Source organism: Triticum dicoccoides, chromosome 2A (genome assembly GCF_002162155.2).
Source record: "Triticum dicoccoides isolate Atlit2015 ecotype Zavitan chromosome 2A, WEW_v2.0, whole genome shotgun sequence".
Lineage (NCBI taxonomy): Eukaryota > Viridiplantae > Streptophyta > Magnoliopsida > Poales > Poaceae > Triticum > Triticum dicoccoides.
In genome coordinates this window covers 531,107,387-531,130,161 of record NC_041382.1, presented here as the reverse complement: position 1 = coordinate 531,130,161, position 22,775 = coordinate 531,107,387, and the positions used below count along the sequence as shown (strand labels likewise).

The 22,775-nt window shown below is 42.6% G+C and overlaps 1 protein-coding gene across 1 annotated transcript; it reads left to right on the top strand.

Moving 5' to 3' along the window:
- The first annotated feature begins 5,774 nt into the window (after positions 1-5,774).
- On the top strand, positions 5,775-10,820 carry LOC119355205 (ultraviolet-B receptor UVR8-like). Its single transcript, XM_037621985.1, has 11 exons — positions 5,775-6,371; positions 6,567-6,900; positions 7,072-7,153; positions 7,615-7,770; positions 8,364-8,537; positions 8,839-8,910; positions 9,665-9,736; positions 9,864-9,982; positions 10,081-10,166; positions 10,253-10,305; positions 10,414-10,820. The coding sequence occupies exons 1-11, from the start codon at positions 6,284-6,286 to the stop codon at positions 10,504-10,506; spliced, it is 1,329 nt and encodes a 442-aa protein (XP_037477882.1). The 5' UTR covers positions 5,775-6,283; the 3' UTR covers positions 10,507-10,820.
- Positions 10,821-22,775: the final 11,955 nt, after the last annotated feature.

Below are 22,775 nucleotides of genomic sequence, written 5' to 3'. Positions count from 1 at the left end.
CCATCTCATAACTCTCCACCCATGTCTCGGGGGTTGATCCGCCGTGTAATTTGGTACCTTGCGCGGGCCCTTGAAATCCTTGGGCAGGCGCACATTGCGTAAAGCGGGGACAAGGCAAGGCACCCCCAAAGAGCTAGAAGTAACACCGGGTTCGACCGAAATAGTTGGACGAACTGGTGTAAGCTGCCGAGCCTGATACTGTGCGGCTAACTCGGCCTCCCTACGCGCTCGGGCCCGGTCCACCACTTCCTGAGCGTTATCAGCACCACCCGCCGGATTGTTGCCGCGGGGTGCTCCACGTCGTTCATTACTTGATACTGCTGGTTCATCCATCCGCCTGCTATAGCTCCGGCTTGGACGAGGGGTCGAGTGGATCCGGTCGCGGCTGTACGAGTATGCTTCCTGTTGGACCAAAGCTATCCTAAGAAGCTCTTTGACCCGTCGTGTCTCTACCGCCTGCGGCGAGTCACCTTCAATTGGAATGGCCTCCAGCCGTGCAGCAGCGGCAATGAGATTTTCCATTGGGTTGGAGTAGTGACCCGGAGGTGTTGAAACAGCCTGAGGTATAACAATGTTTTGACGAGGCGGATTCATCGGACGGGGCTGAACCGGCGGACCGGTCCCCAGAGCTTCCGGCTGGTTTCCCTCTAGCGGATTACTGGTTCCTGCTCCTGGGGTGTTGAAAAGGTCTCTGACCTCGAAAACCGAAGGCAAACGGGATCGGTACTTCCTCTTCATGACTTCATGCGACGCGTTTCGGTCCAACATGAACCTGTAGGCTTGTGCGTCTAAAGCAGCCCGCTCCATGGTCATCCTCGCACTCTCAGCTGCCAGGTCCGCCTTGGCCTGGGTGATCTATTCCTTCACCTTCGCAATCTCCGCGTTGTGGACTTCCTGATCCGCCGGATTAGCTTCTGCCATAAGCACAACCAATGCATCAATAGATCTGATAGAACTTGAGCCGACGGGCGTGCAGAGCTTCCTGCCCCGGCAGCTGTCGCCGCTGCTGAACCGGAGGTTATTGGTGCAGCGGTCGAAGAATGAAGCGCTGCTTGTGTGCCGGCCATGAATATTCCCACTCGGTTGGGTAGATCAGAGGGGTCCGGAATACTGTCGCCGTCGGAACAGCCCCCAATCCGGCCATCTTGTAGCTGATATAGAGATTCGGTTTCTCCAGTTGATGACTCGTCACCGGAATAAACGACGGTCTCGCTGCGAGATTCTGATCCATCCTCGTAACTTCCTCCATGGATGACTCCCACGAAGGCACGCTTCACGGCCGGTTTAACCCGGGCGGACCGCGCACGCTGAGCCATTTCGACGAGGTCGGTGCAGATGTCCGGCTCAGGGCCCGGTTCACCGATCTTGCCGATGAAAACGTGTATGCCACCAAAGGGGACCCGGTACCCGTACTCAACTGAGCCGGCCTTGGGGTCCCAGCCTGCATCATCGATGTAGAGCTTGCCGTGACGACTCTTAGTCATCCGGCCCACAGCGTAGCCCTCGAGTCCTTCAAAGCGGCCCTCCAAGAACTTGAAACCATCGTGCGATAGCCCCATGGTGGGCGCCAACTGTCGTTGTTATGTCACGGCAGATGTCCTAGAGAAAGGACTTGTCGTGGAGCCATCGCGACGGGTTAGCTTGAAGGGGTTAAAGTGGACACAGGGACGCAAGAGAGTTTTATACTAGTTTGGCCCCTTCGATGAAGGTAAAAGCCTACGTCTAGTTGTGATGGAATTGATGGGGTTTCGATGACTAGGTAGCAAATAAACTTCTCCTAAGTCTTGAGTTGTTTTCTGTTGTCCTTGAACCGCCGCCGGGTCGTCCCCTTATATACACGGGTGACGCCCGTCGGTTCACAGAGTCCCAATACCGGCTCATAGATGTGTCCGGTTTGGTCTCTACTTATTTCTATCTTATAATACAAGTTAAATACCAACGCCGGTTTACGGCTATAGGCCTTGAACCGACCATGGGCCTTGAGCTCTCGTCTGCCTTCTTGGGCTTTGACATAATTAACTACTGATGAAGTTAACCCGGCCCAGATAGGCCGGTTTACGCCCAGTAGTAATATCCCCAACACTACGGGTTCGAGAACTATGTAGACATGACCGAGACACGTCTCCGGTCAATAACCAATAGCGGAACCTGGATGCTCATATTGGCTCCTACATATTCTACGAAGATCTTTATCGGTCAAACCGCATAACAACATACGTTGTTCCCTTTGTCATCGGTATGTTACTTGCCCGAGATTCGATCGTCGGTATCTCAATACCTAGTTCAATCTCGTTACCGGCAAGTCTCTTTACTTGTTGCGTAACACATCATCCCACAACTAACTCATTAGTTGCAATGCTTGCAAGGCTTGAGTGATGTGCATTACCGAGAGGGCCCAGAGATACCTCTCCGACAATCGGAGTGACAAATCCTAATCTCGAAATATGCCAACCCAACAAATACCTTTGGAGACACCTGTAAAGCACCTTTATAATCACGCAGTTACGTTGTGACGTTTGGTAGCACACAAAGTGTTTCTTCAGTAAACGGGAGTTGCATAATCTCATAGTCATAGGAACATGTATAAGTCATGAAGAAAGCAATAGCAACATACTAAACGATCATGTTCTAAGCTAATGGAATGGGTCAAGTCAATCACATCATTCTCTAATGATGTGACCCCGTTAATCAAATGACAACTCATGTCTATGGCTAGGAAACTTAACCATCTTTGATTCAACGAGCTAGTCAAGTAGAGGCATACTAGTGACACTCTGTTTGTCTATGTATTCACACATGTATTATGTTTCCAGTTAATACAATTCTAGCATGAATAATAAACATTTATCATGAAATAAGGAAATAAATAATAACTTTATTGTTGCCTCTAGGGAATATTTCCTTCACATTCTCCATCTTATTTTATACCATCTCACCAATATTATGCAGCTCCAAGAAGATCAACATTTGAACAATCACATGTTAAAGACCGTTTCAATCACAACGAATCGGTCCAGAGCTCAAGGAAGAAGAAAGATGCGGTAAAGCGAGTTTACCGCGTGAAAAGAGATGGTCGTAAGTGTGCTACTTTAGATTTGATCTCAAATAACAAAGAGCCAATTAAAGTGTTGACATTGGCTACAAAAGGCAAAGAAGTGAAGCAATCAATTGATAAAAATCAAAGTGCCAAATCTGAAGAAAAGAGGTTGAGGGTGCACAAGGCCCAAAACGAGTTGCCATTGGTTGAAACAAAATCACAGCCGACATGCTCACTCGGCTTATCATATTGGCAAAAGAAGAGATTACAAAATCTTAGTGCACAAGAGCTGAGAAAAAGAACATGGCATGGGTTCCCAAGAAGATCAATCAAGACAAAAATGATGTGCATGCTTCTATTGCAACAAGTACAATAAAAGTGAAGAAGGAAAAGAATGAAAGCAACAAACAATTAAGCCGAAGGTGCGCATCACAACATCAAAATCTTCGATTAGCACATCATCCATTTTCTTCAACCATATTGTTGATGCCTTTGCCATGGAATTCATCCCTAGGTATGATCAATTACCCTTCATGGATTTATTTTGATCCATGGATGCAACATAATTTTCTATATCATGAGAGGGGATTACCAAATTACTATACATATGGTTAGTTACATTGTTGCTAATATAAAGGGGCCGAAATATTTTATTCCTATTTTATTTGTTTATTTCGGCTATACATAATTTGGTGGGTGAATTCTACATGGACCTCATGTTAATGGCTGATATTTATCTATCGCCCTAAGAATATGTCAAAGCATGGCTGGTGTAGTATCCTAACACTGTCCTTAGTTCAATTGGAGACCAAAACAAGCATCATGCCGCTTAAAATATTTTTTCACAATAATCAAAACCGAATATAAAATTTTATTCGGTTTGGAGCTTTTGGTTGCCATACATATTGAGGCTTTGGGTGATTCGTTATGAGTAGTACAACAAATATCCAAGGGTAAACAATTTTCTGACGAATCACTTATAGTTTATCTTGGGGTATGTCTAGATGCAAAATTTACCTTGGATTGCATTAAAATTGTTCATATATTTAGACATGTCAATTGAAGAGAGTTGGCATAGCAAGCATCTGGCTACCATGTCCGTCATGGTGTATTGCATATTTATCAATAGTCGATGCTTATTCTTGCCAACACAGGTAAGGCCGAATTGGATCTCACTACCTCGGCCACTAATGAAACTTTTATGCAGACAAAGTAAAGATTCGAGAAAGTTCATTGTTGATTATCTGCAAGATCCTAGCAGAAGGGTGGACAATATGGTTGATAGATGGTTTTGACATGCGTACCTATGAAACTTTATAGTCGGATTAATGAAGTTGAGAAAGTCACCCAAGCTTGCATCAAAAAATTCACACAAGCAATAGCCAATATAAACTTATCGTCCTAAGCATATGCAAAATGGCCGATGTAGTGTTGACATTGTCCTTAAAGCAAGCTATGTGCAAGTTATTTTTCGGCACACAAGCTTTGCCGAAAAACAGGGGGCATGTTTTGACACCAGATTTTGGCACGATCAAGAATTTAAATAATATGGCTTCAAATGGAGAAGTGATCTACATAAAAAAGTTTCGTATTGTCGATATGAACATCTTTGAAGTTTAGGCCATCGCCATCCGATCTTATCTAGAAGGCCGAAGTTGTATTCAAAATACCAAGATTTTGTATTCAGAACACTATTCGGCTGATTACGCTCCCAGGACTGCCTCGTATGGAAAAATGATCTACATGAATTGTCTTCGTCTCGTCGAAACGATCGACTTTAATATAAATATCGTCTTAATCTGAGGTCGTATGCAACCCGTGGAGGCAAAACAAGGTCAGAAACAGAAGCTGCAGAGTCATTTCGGACCGACCGAGTTGATTTGATCGGTGAGACCGAGTTTGTCCAAAAATTTACCAGAAAGTTGGCAATGTTGACTCGGTAGGACCGAAGCAAACCAATCGGTGAGACCGAGATTGATACGTAAATTACAGAAGGTTACAGAGAGTTGGCCACGTTCACTCGACGGGACCGAAGCAAACCAATCGGTGAGACCGAGATTGATCCGGAAATTGCCGAAGATTCCTGCCCGAGTTAGGTTAGGGTTTTTGATGTTTTGGACGGAATTTTTAGTACTTTTCTTGTACGGAAAGTCCAGCCGCCTCATAAATAGATGAGAGGTGACGGCCGATTGAACAACACACAATCGAACATATCAATCTATCATCTTTTACCTTTACCTTTATCTCCCTCCCTTGTTCTTCTTTTTCCTCGTTCTTCGTTCGTTCTTCTTGTTGTAGGGCGACGAACCTCGAGGACCTAGGGGCGATCAGGTCGACCTAGGACAGCCCATAGCTACCGCGCGCCTTGACGGGGTCCCTCCCGGGCGCGTGGGGTTTCGGGTCCTCAAAAGCTCCCGCCGGATTGCTTGCGTACCGCGCTTTCGGATGGGTCTCCTTTGACGTGAGCTGCGGTGCATCACCCTCGGCGTTGGAGATACACGGTAACGTGTTCGTGTGCGATCAAAGGGTCCAGCCGGAACCGCATTGATCTGATTTGGAAGCAAAGAGCAAAAAGGCGGGGGTTGGTGCGCAGCGAGTTTAAAATTGAGATAAGCCCGGGAAGGCGACGTTGCGCGCTCTCGTCTCTTCACTCGCCGGGGCCGAATGAGTGGTCCTCCTCCACCTCCAGTCCACCTCCGCCTCCAGTCCCCAAACCCCCCAACCTCTCGCAGAGGCAGAGGCAGAGCAGACCCACCGGCTGCAAGGCTGGACCACCGGCCACGAGGCCACGCGTCAGGGAAACACCCTCTCCCTCTCCGAACGAAAATGGAGGTGGTCGTCTCGTCGTCCACCTTTGCCGGGCCCGTCCTTAATGACGCGCGGTAATCTATCGCCCGAGCTGAGCTTCTACAGTCACCGGAGGTCCGGGGAGCACTGTGAAGCGTCACATGGGATGGGCTTGTACGTACGCTAGCTGCACATTTATTACGGCAGTCGGCAGGTCGCCCATCCCCATCGCGGCCGCCGTCTCCCCCTTCTCGCCTCCAGCTCCAGCTCCAGGTCCCGGCCCGCTTTAAATCCGCCCCTGGCCTCCCTTCCGGCCTCCCTCCCTCCATCGCTCGCTCGCCGCTGCTTAGTGGAGTAGTATAATCAGTACAGATAATTATTGGCAGCCAGATATTTTCGTCCGCTCAGTTCAGTTCACCACTGCCGGTGGCCGCCAGTGCCCGGATCGCCGATCGACACATGGACGCGGCCATATCCGCCGCCCACGAAGCGCCGCCCGCTGTCGTCCTCGTCTCCGCCGGCGCCAGCCACTCCGTCGCCCTCCTCGGTAAGTCAAGCGGACCGTTTTCTTTCTTCCTTTCTTTCTTTCTTTCTTTCTGGGCGGGGGGAGCGTTTCGTCGAGCGCCGCCTCGGCGCGCAGGGCGGGGATTCTTTCCTTCCAGTTGTTTGGGCGCAGCAGTGGGGTGTGGATCGCGGTGCTGATGGGTTCCGCACCGCGGTGGCGGCGGCTTGTGCTTTGTAGCGGGCAATGTGCTGTGCACGTGGGGCAGGGGAGAGGACGGGCAGCTCGGCCACGGGGACGCCGAGGACCGGCTCGTGCCGACGGTGATCACCGGCTTTGAGGCGCCGGGGATCACGTCCGTCATCTGCGGGGCGGACCACACCACCGCCTACTCCGAGGACGAGCACCAGGTCTACAGCTGGGGGTGGGGGGATTTCGGGAGGCTGGGGCATGGCAACTCCACCGACGTGTTCACGCCCCAGCCGGTCAAGGCGCTGCAGGGGATAAAGATCAAGCAGCTAGCCTGTGGGGATAGCCACTGTCTGGCCGTCACCATGGCCGGTGAAGTGCTCAGGTAAGCCGGCTAGCAACACTTGGTATATACCAGCTGCCTTTCAAAAAGTGCAACATATGTGCTACCGAGAGGACTTTTCGTCAATTGATAAGATCGCTGCATTGCATTGCTCTGGTTGATCTTCGAGTGACTGTTACTCTAGTCTGAACTTCTCATACATGCTTGTTTTAGTTGGGGGCGTAACCAAAATGGCCAGCTTGGCCTTGGAACTACTGAAGATTCGCTGCTCCCACAAACGATTCAAGCTTTTGAGGTACAATATTCTTCTTATGTGCTATTTTTAGATAGCAAATGCAAATATATGATACAAGGAAAAGAAAATCTAGTGTCATCTTCCTTGATACTTGTCCATGACAGCAATCTTTTGATTGCATTTTGTTACGGTAGGGATCCCCTACCGGGGAAGCGTGCCATGTGGAAATAATTGCTATGATTTGTAGTATTCGATATACAGACCAACATGACATGTAATGTAGGTGGGATCCTGTCAGATTACTGTGATGGGCATTCCGTCATTTATACGTAGGTACCACTCTGATATAGACATCAGTGAATAGCACCGTGTTAATGATAAACAAATAACCTTTAAGTATACTTATCTTCTAAAAAATTATCAACAAATATAATAAAGCTTGTGTGGGAATGCAGACATGCTGACCTTCTAATGAATATGATGTGCAAGGTTATTAAGAGCTAATGGTCCAAAATGTGTAGGGTATTTCTGTGAAGATGATTGCTGCTGGTGCCGAACATACTGCTGCAGTAACTGAAGATGGCGAAATCTATGGATGGGGCTGGGGTCGATATGGAAACTTGGGTCTTGGTGATCGGAATGACCGATTAGTTCCTGAAAAAGTATCTTCAGTGGAGGTAATGATCTAATTGGCATGACTTGCTTAACATTTACATCCACAGACACACTCCTACTAATGCCTTCATCAATTGATCCATAAAAATGGAATATTCCATTTCCATCTATATCTGTGTTCTGTAGTGGTATTATCAAGCACCCAACATATCCCTGTTAGTGTTATCATAGAACTAATTAATGATGAATATGATGGACCAGTATTCAGAAACAAGGACTGGCTTCCTGTCTGGGGCAGTACTACCCATGTATATTCATGCTTCATAGTTAAATAGCTAACACTTCAGAAGAATCTCTAAATGGAAACATCTGGAATACTAATTGTTCTTTGAGATGACTAGTAGAAGCTTATATATCATCATCTAGCCATCCCCATCCAGTCCTCCATATGTGATTCTATTCATTGAAATTAGATTTTTTTTTTGGAAAAGGAGGCTTACCCCCGGCCTCTGCATCCGACTTTTACATGCAATGCTGTCTTCTACAGTTCCGACTATGGAAGGCGTTAGTTTATTTTTTGTCTCGTCTTCTTACTTGCTCTCTTTGTTCTTATGCTTCCAGGTTTATCTTTATTTTGTTACTTGCACTTTTGTAGGGAGAGAAGATGGTGCTTGTTGCATGCGGATGGCGCCATACCATTACTGTTTCCTCCTCCGGTAGTTTGTACACTTACGGTTGGAGTAAATATGGTCAGCTTGGTCATGGCGACTTTGAAGATCATCTAGTTCCACATAAAGTAGAAGCCTTAAAGGATAGCTCTACATCCCAGGTACTAGCTAATACCAACAACATTCTGTGTTACGCAATGTTTATGATTATATCTTCAGGCAAGTCCATAGCCATAGGGCAGGGCTTGGGATATCTAGAGGCAATGTAGTGTTACTTTTGTAGTCCTCCAAGCAACTCAGAACCTATCATATGCTATTCAGCCTGCAGAATTCCTCGGGCTGGACTAAAGTCTTGGTGCTATCAAGTTTTCTTTTGTTACATACTGCATATGTGCTGATTGATTGGTGATTGAGGTCTGTGAAGAAGGTTAATAATATGTACATATGCTCTATCTCATTTAGATTTCAGGTGGATGGAGGCACACAATGGCACTTACATCAGATGGAAAACTTTATGGATGGGGATGGAACAAGGTCATTATCAATGTCCATCTACTTTTCTTTATCTGTCATATAGTTGGTATCTGTGTAAAACTACACAAGGAAGTCTTTTATTGCGTGGTTTTGTTCACGATTTCAAAAGACCAAATACTCAAAATGAATCTCTAATGTGGTACCCGGCCGTAATCAGTTTTGTATATGCATTGATTACTATGGTGCCATCATTTCATGACAATCAAAAGATACCTCTACACAAAGAAAACAAAATAAGACTTCATATTAATTTAAACATGACCAACCGAGTTTCAGAATGTGATCATTTATTATAATTTCTACTTGGAGAATCACCATTGTTTGCTAAAGTGCAACCACTTTATATAGGATAGATTTAAGTCTTTACAGATGCTTGGCTTTGGTAGAATGTTGAGAGTCATAACTCATCCGATCGGGCTATACAACACTTAGTTTTTACTAATGAGTAATGACTAGCCAGAATGAATGGAGTTCTGTCAGATCCTAGATTTGAGCCCTTTCATTATCCCTGTTGTCATTCGATAAGTTTTTTCACAATGCTACAGCTAGTGGTGGACTGGTTTTTTGTGATCTCATTCATTTAAATTTATTATTGTTAAACGGTGCCTGTATGCTGAGCTTGGCTTGAATTCCGACTCTACTTTTCTGCACTGGCATATTATGGTCGACATATTATGTTCCCAGTGTTTCATCTTTCACTTGTCCAGGTGGTTTATCTTTGCCTGCACTAATCGTCTCATATTTTCATCTGCAGTTTGGGCAAGTTGGAGCTGGCGACAATGCTGATCACTGTTCCCCAGCACAGGTTAATTTTCCAGAGGAACAGGTATGGCATGTGTTTGGGAGTGCTAAATGATCCATGGAAGTCATAACCAGCAAATTTATGCTCAAAGTCGTCTCATTGATTCACGTGAATAATAATCAAACTTCCATACCTTGTGGTGGTACTGCAGAAAGTTGCCCAAGTTGCTTGTGGATGGAGGCACACTCTTGCTTTCACAGAAAAGAAAAATGTGTTTGCATGGGGAAGGGGTACCAGTGGACAACTCGGTCATGGGGAAATAGTTGACAGGTGGTTCCTGTTTAATGTTTTTATTCAAGCACTCATTTGAACTAGCCCTTGATCACCTAACGTAAACTAACAAAATATCATTTTGCACAATCCTGAAGGAACACACCTGTGATTATTGATGCCCTAAGCCCGGATGGTCCTGGCTCCAAGAAGCTGGAATCTTCAGCAGCTATTCCCTTTGCAGGTTGGTACCAAATGCGCTCTAGCCACAGATACTAGCAGGCGCTCGTTTTCAGACAGACAACTAATGGTACTTCGTGATGTTTTTAGCTAAAATTTGGGTGTCACCCTCTGAAAGATATGCTCTTGTTCCTGATGAGAAGGTGAGCTCATGCCTAGTAGACATGCAACCTCTTTCTCCTTGCGAGAATATGAAGTTCTTTTACATACCGTTGGACTGTCACTGAAGATTGATCCGTGTTGATCTGTAGGTTGCCAAATCAGGCGATGTCAGCGCACGTGGCAATGGTGCGGATGCGAGTGTGCCCGAGAACGATGTAAAGAGAATGCGCGTGTCATCCTAGTTCGATGACCTATCATCTATGCACCTCATTAACCCTAGCACTACTATCAAAAAAACCTTGCGCATTGTTCACCAGTTTCCACCTAGTGGTGTCCAGTTAATGTGCATTCCGTTCTGCCAAAGTACTTTCCAGAAGAGGAGCCTCCTTCTCCTGGCGTTGAGATGATGTATCAGCACCTATGGTGTATAATTCACCTCTTAGAGGTGGCTAGTAGAATCAACCTGGACCTGTGTTTGGAATGTTTCAGTAGCTGCATCCGACACTTTGTTTGGACGGTACAATCAATAAGCTATACGTTCTTATCCCTATTTTCAGTTTTTCATAGCTCAATCTGGACTAAATTGTTTTTATTTTGGAAAATATACTAACGGTAATTTCATAACAAAATGATACATTATTGTTTTTTCAATGAGCTAATGAAAATGAAATGAGATAAACATTTTTTGGGTCCCTCAACTGTCTACACAATTCCCTTTTGGACCACTTATACTAGACTTAAACATGCTCTTTGTGGTGCCTCCTTTTTTTCCGAGAGTATGTGAAACGCGTACCATTCATTCTACTTCTTTATAGATTTTTTTTGACAAAAAGGATTACCCCTGCCTTTGTATCAAAGCGATGCATGCAGCCATCTTATTAACTAAAAGGTCAAACAAGTGTGTAGTATGATACAAAAACTCATTAAGAGATAAAAAAAGGGAGAACTCAAAGCCACAACTGGCAAAACATAGAACTAGATGCCTATACACTTATCCTCTTGTTGGACCGCCATCCAAACCAGTTGTAGTTATCCCGTGCTACCGTCTCACATTGGTTGCACCCATATGTCATATGCTCCTTGGCTTCCGCACGGCTAAGTAACGACCATGTACGGATCCAGCCAGTTGCTCTGAAGATCACGTGCAGAAATATTTGTGATGTTTTGTCTGTTACAAATCACGTCATTTTGACAGTTTCATATGGCCCAAAATAATGCACACACTCCGAGTTGAATATGCGCCCCTAACTTATGCTCTACCCCGTTTAGCCAAGTCCCAAAAAGGGGGTTTATGGTATCAGGTGGTAAAAAGCACATGCACAGTTCGCCGCAATAGTTTGTCAAGTGGACAATCAAGAAACAAATGTTGGATCGATTCATTTCGACCGCAGAAACATCGCTTACTACTCTCCCAATTACGTTTTGCCAGGTTATCCTTAGTCAGGATCACTTCTTTGTGTACGAACCACATAAAAAAACTATCTCTAGTGGAACCTTAATTTTTCAAGTATGTAGTGATTTTGAGATTGGACCAGTGTGTTATGAAGTCTATATACATAAACTTCACTGAGAATACTCCTAACACTGAAAATTTCCAGTGTAGTGTATCTGGCTCATTAGAAAGGCCGATTTGCATCACCCTGCACAAGATGTAGCCATCTATCCCATCGTTCCCCTAGAAGCGATCTTCTGAACTGTATGTTTAAAGGAACTGATCCTAGAATTATACTACTGAAAGCCTCTTTTCGTTGTACAATATTGTAGAGGGTTGGATATTGTATGGCGAGCGACGTGTCCCCTAGCCACGTAACTTCTCATAACCTACTTGAATTGCCATTCCCGACACTGAATTTGGTCCTATTGAAAAGGCTACCTTTGTCCGCATGAGCCCCTTCCAAAAGGATGAATCATTCGACTGTGCCGTAACTTGGGCAAGGGTCATGGAGTGTAGATACTTGTTACGCAATAACTATATCCACACTTCCTCGTCCTCAACGGGAAGTCTATACAACCATTTACTGAGTAAGCATTTGTTCTTTATCTCAAGGTTTTCTATAACTAAACCTCCTTGATCCTTCGGCCTGCGAATTATATCCCACTTTGCCGGCCTATATTTTGATTTAGTCTCATCACTCTCGCAAAAGAAGCATGATCGATAAAAGTCATCTTTTGCGTACCCCCATGGGTACCTCAAAGAAGGACAACAGGAACATCATTATACTTGTAAGCACGAAATTTATCAGGATTAGCCGACCCCCATAAGACATAAGTTTGCCCTTGCAGTACCTAAGCTTTTTTCTCAAATAGATCCTCTATGCACTTCCATTCTTTCTTGGTGAGATTTCAGTAATAAATTGATATTCCCAGATTCTGAATGGGAGAGACCCCAACTGCTACTTGTGATCTGCGTTGGTATTTCCCCGAAGAGGAGAGGATGATGCAGTACAACAGAGGTAAGTATTTCCCTCAGTTATGAAACCAAGGTTATCAATCCAGTAGAAGAATCAAGCAATACTATGTAAATAGCACCTGCACATAAACAACAAATACTTGCAACCCAGCGCGTAAAGGGGTAGTCAATCCCTCAATGGTTATGAGCAAGATTAAATTGTATATGATTTGATAAATAGATCTAACTAAATTGCAAAGTAAAATAAATAAAAGAAAATTGCAGCAAGGTATTTTTAGGATTTTTATATGATAAAAGATAGACCCGATGTTCATAGTTTTCACTAGAGGCTTCTCTCAAGAAAATAGAATACAGTGGGTAAACAAATTACTATTGAGCAATTGATAGAAAAACAAATAATTATGGCGATATCCAAGGCAATGATCATACATAGGCATCACGTCCGAGATTAGTAGACCGAAACGATTTTGCATTTACTACTATTACTTCACACATCGACCGCTATCCAGCATGCATCTAGTGTATTAAATTCATGGAAAAACAGAGTAATGCATTAGGCATGATGACATGATGTAGACAAGACAAACTCATGTATGAATAAACCCCATCTTTTTACCCTTAATGGCAACCATACATACGTGTCATGTCCCTTTCTGTCACTGGGATTGAGCACCGCAAGAACGAACCCATCACAAAGCACCTCTTCCCATGGCAATATAAATTAATCTAGTTGGCCAAACCAAACCAATAAATCGGAGAAAAAATACGAGTCTATATTAATCATGCATAAAAGAGTTCAGAGAAAACCCAAATAATATTCATGGATAGATCTGATCATAAACTCAAAATTCATCGGATCTCAACAAACACACCGCAAAAAAGAATTACATCGGATAGAACTCCAAGAACATCAAGGAGAACATTGTATTTAAGAACATCGAGAGAGAAGAAGCCATCTAGCTACTAAGTATGGACTCGTAGGTCTATGATAAACTACTCACGCATCATCGGAGGGGCAACAAGGTTGATGAAGAACCCCTCCGTGATCGTTTCCCCCTCTGGCAGAGTGCTGGAAAAGGCCTCTAGAGTGGATCTCATGGTTCTAGAACTTGTGATGGCAGAAATAGTATTTCGTGGACTCCCCTGTGGGTTTTGGGATTTATGGATATTTATAGTCAAAATTAGGTCATACGTAGCCCGCACCTACCCTCCTGGGCGCGCCCTGGTGGGTCGTGGGCCCATGCTCCCACGTCTGGTCTTCCCCCGAAGCTTCTAGTGTTCATTATGTCCAGAAAAAAATCTCCAAAAAATTTCGTGGCATTTGGACTTCGTTTGGTACTGGTATTCTGCGAAACCAAAAACAAGCAAAAAAAACAGCAACTGGCACTGGGCACTAGGTTAATAGGTTAGTCCCAAAAAATGATATAAAGTTGCTTGTAAATATATATAAAACATCCAAGATTGATACTTTAATAGCATGGAACAATAAAAAAATTATAGATACGTTGGAGACGTATCACCAACTTACACCCAAATAACTGTCTATAATTGTCCTGCTCTTCCTTGGCGCGTCCAACATAGAACATTTCACTTTTGTTAAAACTAGATGATTCCCCGCGCATTGCTGCGGGAATATATGGTCAAAAAATAAACATTGATGATTAGGTAGAATTATGATTTTGATGATCAGATTACTCTTTCAGTCACATGGAACAATGTTATAAGTTCAAGGGGAAAGAGAAATTTACTTTTCACTGTCCAGTACAATTCTATGTGTAGGTGCTAATAACGGGAATTTTGCACCAACCAAAAATTGGAAGTACATTATCAAAGACTTGGTCATTACATACTTCCCAAATGCACCAAGTCTCTGAATAGCAATTCCCATGGCAAATAGTTTGTTTATCTATTCTTTAACAATCTCTATCCCTCCAATAATTTGGTTGCCTGTTCTCCATTAGCATTGCAAGGAAAAAGAAAATTCCAAGGAAAATACAACTATATTCCTTGACATGAGTACTTGAGCCGGCATAACATTTCCAAAGAAAATTGAAATGGAATAAAAGATCCCTCAACTTTTAATATGCCCGCCAAAATACTAAGGCACGTCATGGAATCAGGAGCCCTGTTGGATTAGTAACGCTGGATGTCAATAAGGAAGCTCGTAGTTATACAAAATAGCAATAGATGTATTATTGTTCCCAACAAAAAGATTGATCACATGACGTCATGACACGGGAGGATAAAAGACAGATGCATCAAGTAGCAGAACGGAGCAAGAACACAACCCACTTTTTATTTTTTTGCATTTATTCTCAGCATAGATGAATTATACAATTAGAAAAACAATACTGCCATGAGACTATACATATAAGATCCCTTGCCAGACCACAAGTGAAAGGCAACAAAATCGTAAGCGAGAGTAATAAACATGGTCACAAAACTGATGGCACCTCGATTGGTAATGGCCAATTAGCAAAGGAGAACGCCCTCAATGTTGTGGTTCTCTACAGTATATTCCATGAAGATTTGCCCCATGTTACTCACAATAAGAAGGGAACATTACTTGGAGATGCCAAATCATTTTAAAGCAACCCAAATATGAAGATTTGAGCACCACTTCACTACTCCTTTGGCAAATTTTGGGTCATCCCCACAATCAAATTGACAAAAAATGGAATAATCCAATGAGTCTACACCACCAACAAAAATAAAATCATGTACATTTCACAGAAATGTACATATTAATATAACAACAAAGTTCAACGAATTGATATACTGAACCCTTTACAAACTGGTGATGCACAAATATTGAACCATACATAACTGGTGATTATTTGCTAGATTTAGGTGGCAATGATTACCATGAAGGTCATGATAATGGGAATGAAGAAAGCATTGTGAATGAAAAATCAGAATATAATTTGGAATCTCATACGTTCAAAAGAACTCTAGTGCTGCAAAAATAAAACAGTGTTGGAACTATGAAGTTTCTTAGAGGAAGACAAAACATATCTTACCATCATAGTGCAACGATGAAGTATTTTTCAAGAATTAAAAAAATCATTGGTTGTCAATGATATACCAAACACATGGTGTTGAATGACAGAACATTGATGCACTTTTAATATGTAATCCATGTCTTCATCTGTTGGGATGACAATATAGATCTCAAAGTTTTCCGTACAGTGACGAAACATGAGTGGTATGACATCAACTTCACTGATTTATATCTTCTATATTTCAAACGAAAGTTGTCATGTGGCCAAAGCCCCTAGCCAACTTCATGAAAAAGAGAACGGACCTGTGCCGACACATAAATAATCACAATGGTATGCATCAGTAATCCTATAATTATGATACAATACATGTTCTTTTGAGATCAATATAGTGCAAGAGGGAACGTCAGATTAACTTTGCATGACCTGGCAGGCATGAGACAATTTTGGAGCAAAGGTGCAGACACCAACCTGATGTTGAAAACTATGGGAGCGATGTCGCTCCACTATCTGAAGGTTTTTTTACGGGAGCACGGGAAGTCGATTGTTGAGAGGCGGCGGCATCATCGCTTCCGTACAACATGGAGGTGGCGGAGGTCGTTCTTCAGGAGGCAGAGTCGTCGAGGTGGCCGGGGTTGGGCGCCTCAAATCTGCAGCGTGGTAGTTCTGCACCGGATCTCCCTCCCCCTCTCCCCTACCTCTGGCGCCCCCACCCATCACCATCTCTCCCCAGATTAGATCGAGACGCAGGTGAGGCGACGACCAGATCGATGTCGCGATGGAGGTGGCTCCAGTGAGGTCCTCGCACGCCAGGAGAAGGAGAGGAGGATGCGGCGGCATGGGGTGCCTGTGCTCGCCCGCGTGGAAGAACGCCGGAGCGGTCGGCTGCAGGGCATCGATGGTGCGTGGGTAGTGAATGGGGGCATCGCCTGCTGCCAGGGATAAGAAGAGATCAACCGATGGGCTTCTCTTGATCGGTTATTACGCCACCTCATCAGTTACGGAAGCCCAAAGAGGCTCGCTTATGACTTTGTTACCCCTGAAACAAAAAACAAAACGACTTGTTGATACTGATCTGGCGAGCGATAATATTCTGTGATGGGTAAAAAAGTTAATTATCAAAATAAATGATGATGTGGCAGTTAGTGGGTTACTCCTATTTAATATTGATGATGTGGCATGGTGATGATGTGGATAGTGTGCATGTTGAAAGAATAGGTAGAAGTGGGGAGCAACTTCTTAAGAATGTTAGATTGATTTCCAACCCAGAAAGTTGTTCGAAGAGACATAAATCAGATTCATATTCCTAGCCTTTTGTCAAATCAAGTTCCATGAAAATAATAGTATCATCTGCATATTGAAGAATGAAAACCCCACTATCCACGAGATGAGGAATAAGCCCACTGAAATATCGTGGATGTCGCCTAGAGGGGGGGGGGGGTGAATAGGCGCTTTAAAATAATTACGGTTTAGGCTTGAACAAATGCGGAATAAACCTAGCGGTTAGTTTGTCAAGCACAAAACTACAACAACTAGGCTCACCTATGTGCACCAACAACCTATGCTAAGCAAGATAAACTACTAGGTGATAGCAAGATATATGACAAGAAACAATATGGCTATCACAAAGTAAAGTGCATAAGTAAAGAGCTCGGGTAAGAGATAACCGAGGCACGCAGAGACTAGTCCGGTGGTAGAGCGGTACATGGCCGGTACAACCTTCGGACCAATCCTGGAGCGGTACACATAGACCATGGGTTAGTACACAAAGCACAATGGACAATGCTTACCATACCATGAGATCACTTGATCCCACTCAGTGTATCTTCTACGCTTTGTGTGATGATCAACTTGAATCACTCTCTCTACTTAGTCTTGATCAAACTTTGACTCTTTCCAACTCTATGACCAATCTTTGGATAATTCCTTAATACCACCTTGGCCAACTCATAAACTCCTTGAAGCCAACACATGTACTTCAAGAAATGCCTATGGAAAATCCTTCAAATATAACTCAATGCAACCACTAGTCCATAGAGAATGTCATCAATTACCAAAACCACACATGGGGGCACCGCATGTTCTTTCAATCTCCCCCATTTTGGTAATTGATGACAATCACTTTCAAGAGAGTTTATATAAGGAATTATGCATCACCATGCAATGCAACAACCAATGATGCAGGAGAATGAGATGCAAATGCTTAGGAAAAAAACCAAATCAAGGAGAAGACTCTAAAAACCTTCTCGACAAAACTCTCTGAAACGAAGACTCTGAAAACCTTCTCCACAAAACTCTCTGAAAGTTCTCCCCCATTGGCATCGATTGCCAAAATGGGCGAAAAGCTTAGAAGGCCAATATAAAAAGTGTTCCTCCATAAATTGTGTATTTCTCAACAAGATAGTGGAATGCCTTACACATATCCAAAGGTAAATACTTGGAGGAACACAAACTATATTGAGGCACAAAGATTGCTAAAGAATGATATGCCACAAGGACATAACAAAGAGAGACACAAGCAATCAAGCAATCAAAAGGTACCAATTGAAGCAAGCAATCAAAGGATATCAATTGAACCAACTAGACCAAAGATCCTACGAGCCACATGAATAAAGGATATTATGATATGAGCAAAGGAGTGTTCTAAAGAAACTAGAGAAGCTCCCCATGATTTGTGCACGCATAAGAATAATTGTATCCGGATACAGAGTGCACAAAATAGGATCATAGCTCCCCCACAATCAATAAAAACTTACAACAAGTGCAAGTGATCATATAGGAAACAAAGCCCAGTACTTGCAACAAACACATGGTTGAGCAACAAGTAAAAGATGCAACTTAAGAATGGGCTCAACCAAAATGATGTGTGTGAGTCAAGACAATGCACTTGAGAAGACTAATGTATGGATGATCATTAAGCATCAATAAAGTCTTGAAAGAATGAGGAACATGGTGCAAGGCCTATCATTCCCACACACAACTAGCAAATGGGTTCACAAGCTTACTAATAAGCATATAAAGAACCTATGCTTGTGACAACCCGTGGTGAAGATAGAAGATGAAAGCCTCATCAATACGAGGGATACCAATTAAGATGGCAAAAGCCTCGTAAAGGTAAGCATGAGGAAAATAATCTTCACCACACAAGAGTGCATCAAGATGCAACGATAGAAGACACACACTCAAGGAAAAAGCTTTCACGGAGCCACCAAAGAAATAACATAAGAAAGATAAGGTGGACGTGAAAGAAAGGATATCAACTAGATATGCAACTTCTCTCAAGTGTATAAGATTCTAGGTAGACGAAATCATGATGATATATATCAACAAAGAAGGATGTACACCCGAAATAGTTACAACACGAGGAACAAGATATCCAAAAGGAAGTCATACATATACCAATAAGATATTTGCTTGGAAGCATAGCACATGGCTAGATATGGTCTTATTGTATATAAATGAATTCCTACCATACAACCATCAAAGACATCAAAACTAGCAACATGAGATCGCCGTTGAGATGCATTGAGAAAGGAAACAAGTATCACAAGATGGAATGAATGGCATGCCAAGATGCAACCTACACAAGGTTGAATGCAAGAAAATAATGCATGAATAGATACTTGTTACGGAGATATCATTGGAAGGATGTAGAAAAACCAATTGAAGGTAGTAGACAGTAGTTCATTGAGCATCCTAGATTGACTCCAATAAGCACATGGTGACACCACCTTCCTTGTGAGTGAGCCGAGCATCCAATGCATATCCAATTGTTCCTAGAACAACAACACAAACAAAATGGTACCCAAACTCATTGGGACCAAAGAGTTAGAAACACCAATATACATAGGACAAACTCCACATAAATATGTGCATAAAGAGAAGGAAATGAACTTCATGCACATCTCATGCAATTTGAGACTTGGTGGAGTTTCCCTATATATTGGGTCAAATAAAGAAGGCATGCCACAGAGACTACATGAAGTAAATATGCATGCTAAAGACCTTCAAGAACTGAAACCAAATGACAAAGAAAAACCAAGTGAAGAAAAGATACCAAATGAATAAAATATCACTTGGAGGATATCCATAAAAGATACATCAAGGAATGATATATCCATTGATACACTCAAAATAAAAGATTTCAAACTCCCAAAAGAGAGGATGGTTCCAAACAAACCAAGCTCTCTACAAAGTTTCATGATGGCACAAAGTACCAAAACGAAAACGGCTTGCCTTCCACCAACACACACTTGACAAGTATCGCAAGATGAGTGTTTTATAGAAAATAGGATAGCTCCCCCAATACTAGTGCATTATAGAGAATCTGCATTTGAATACAAAATGCACAAGGTGGGATCACCACTTTCACTATATCTATAAAACACTAGACAAGATCAAGAAATTAACAAGATCCACAAGTGGTATGGAAGACAAAGGGAGTTGATACATTCCTTGGCAAGAGAAAAGGCAAATAAAAGCAAAAGCCAATGTAAAGAAGATAAATAAATTCTACCACACAAGTGAGTACCAATTATCAAAAGACAAGAAGTAAATGGAAATAATTCCCGATGGTAGACAGCAAGGATATCCAACAAAAATCTTCACACCACACACAAGCAAATTGCAACTTGTAGAGCTAACATGCCACCTAGGAACAAGATAATTTACAATATCAATTCTAGGTGACAATATCTCAAATATACACATTTTCTAGGCTTGTAATATGCACATATTACTCACCCATAATGTGATACTAATAAAAAACTTCACAAGAGGCAATAAGAGGATCCAACAAGAGATAAATAATGGACTATTTAGAATTTGAATTTCTTATGAGAGATATACCACCTAGCGACTAGATAATCTTGAAATATCAATACTAGATGGCATTCCTCATGTACACACATTTATCAAATTGTGAGGTACATGAAGCACATCACTCCCCCAAAATGGGATGTTCCATTAATCTCTCACACGAGCCAACTGGGATACAGAAAAGAAGCATAAAGGCTCAACGCATGACACACACATACATGATGTGCAAACCAACACACACATACTTGATTGCTCAGTATAATCAAGTTGGAAGCACAACATATACAAACACATGCAAAGAACAAAACCAGACATGCAAAGGGGCAAGTAACTATCAATGTAAACACTTTAAGCACGAGTTACCTCAAGGAGGAACATTGGATATAAGATAGAAACTTGATAATCCGAATGACTCGGCTTGAGACAATATGAATGGTGAAAAAAAACCTTAATTCTTCATAATGTAGCCAAGTCTACAATGCCCTTCGTAGACACCTATTGATCAAGTTTGAGCTAGTTGGTCCCCAACCAAGTTGGGCCCTAAGAGGTTAGTCACAATAGGCTTGTCTACCCAAATGGTTCTTTGCTTGACACCACTTTGAGTACCAACGAACTTGGCAAACACATTGCCACCCTTATCCTTCCCAAGAGAATAGATATCATCAATAATAATTGGGTTGGATAAGTTACCACTAGTGCATGAGGAAGCAAGGTGACCTTTCTCACGACATAGGTAGCAATGTCTACTCTTCACTTTCTTCTTGCTTGATTTCTCAACTTGAGGTTGAGCATGAGAATGAACTTGTGGCCGCTTCCCTTGTTGCTTGTCACTAATGGCCTTCTTCTTCAAAGGGCATGATCTAACATGATGTCCTTCAATTTTGCACTTGAAGCAAATGATCTTGGCCGAATTCTTGACTTGTTTTTGGCCCTTCTTCTTGTTGCTCTTGGACATCTTCTTCTTCTTGGAGTTGAATCCAAGTCCACCTTTGTCATTGGAGGATTTTTGCACACTCAAGATGTTGTTGAGAGTAAATTTCCCTGCATGACTCTTTTCCAAGTCTTTCTTCAAAGAAGTGACTTGGGCCTTGAGCTCTATGATTTCCTCTACATGGTTAGTCTCGACACAAGTACTATAGGAAGTATAAGCTTCGTTGTTAGAGCAACAAGGCAAGGAAAGCAATTCATCACAAGATATACGAACATTATGAGTAGATGAATTACAAGGAATAGCACATGGCAATATAGCATTTTGACTAGAAGTAGTGCTAGTATCCACATGAGGCTCACTAGATGTTACCTTAGCAAGCATGGCCTCATGAGCTATCTTTAGCACATTATGGGATACTAGAAGATCATCATGAGATCTTGAGAGCTTTTCATGGCTTTCTTCCAATTTCCCATAATTGCTAGATAGCAACTCTAGTTGAGCCCGTAGCTCAACATTCTCCTTCAAAATGGATGCTTCACATGTAATAGAGTTAGTAGCACAAGCATCATCAATAATAGCAAGAGGAGAAGGCAAATTTACAAGCTCTTTTGAATAAGAGGCTTTATGTTGTGCATGAGACTCGGTGAGTTTGATGAGCTCACTCTTAATGACCCTTGAGCATTTTCGAGGTGCCCGAAGTCCTCAAGAAGTTTAGAATGCGCAACTTCAAGCTTCTCATTTTTAGTTTCAAAATCATTGGCCACTTCAAGAGCTCTATCATGAGATTCCTTCACTCTAGATAATTCTAGAGCAAAAGTCTCCTCAAGAGATTCCTTGGTGGTTTGTTCAAGTTCAAGAGCTTGAGAGAGGTCCGCAATCTCATTAGCGTAATCACGCTCATGACCTTCCAGTTTTTCAATGGTGACCTCATGCTCCTCAAGATGAGATTCCAACTCCTAAATATAATTCTTGCCCTCAATGGAAATGGACATGATTTCCATGAAGTTGGAACGAGCAATTTTATTCTTATGAATAGATTTAAAAATCATTTCCCCCTTAATTTTTAAGGAGGCAACATTATCATTCTCTTCATCATTATCCTCATCATTATTAGCATCAACATCATCATCATCAAGAGACATATTGGGGTTCAAGGTAGGAGATACCTTTGATGCCTTGGCCATAAGGCAAACCGCAATAGATGATGATGTAGGATCCCTTGAAGCACCATTTAAAACCACATCTTGTTCCATGGAGTGTTGGGTTTCCTCTACATTGTTAGCACCATAACTCGAGGAAATACAAGCATTTTTATCATGGCAACAAGATATAGCAAGCATATCATCATAAGAT

What these genes read in the sequence shown, in the direction of transcription:
- LOC119355205 (XM_037621985.1), top strand. Translation starts at nt 6,284, where the DNA reads ATGGACGCGGCCATATCCGCCGCCCACGAAGCGCCGCCCGCTGTCGTC. An exon ending in CCACTCCGTCGCCCTCCTCG is followed by an intron (nt 6,372 to 6,566) that starts GTAAGTCAAGCG and finishes TGTGCTTTGTAG; the next exon opens with CGGGCAATGTGCTGTGCACG. An exon ending in AGCAGCTATTCCCTTTGCAG is followed by an intron (nt 10,167 to 10,252) that starts GTTGGTACCAAA and finishes TGATGTTTTTAG; the next exon opens with CTAAAATTTGGGTGTCACCC.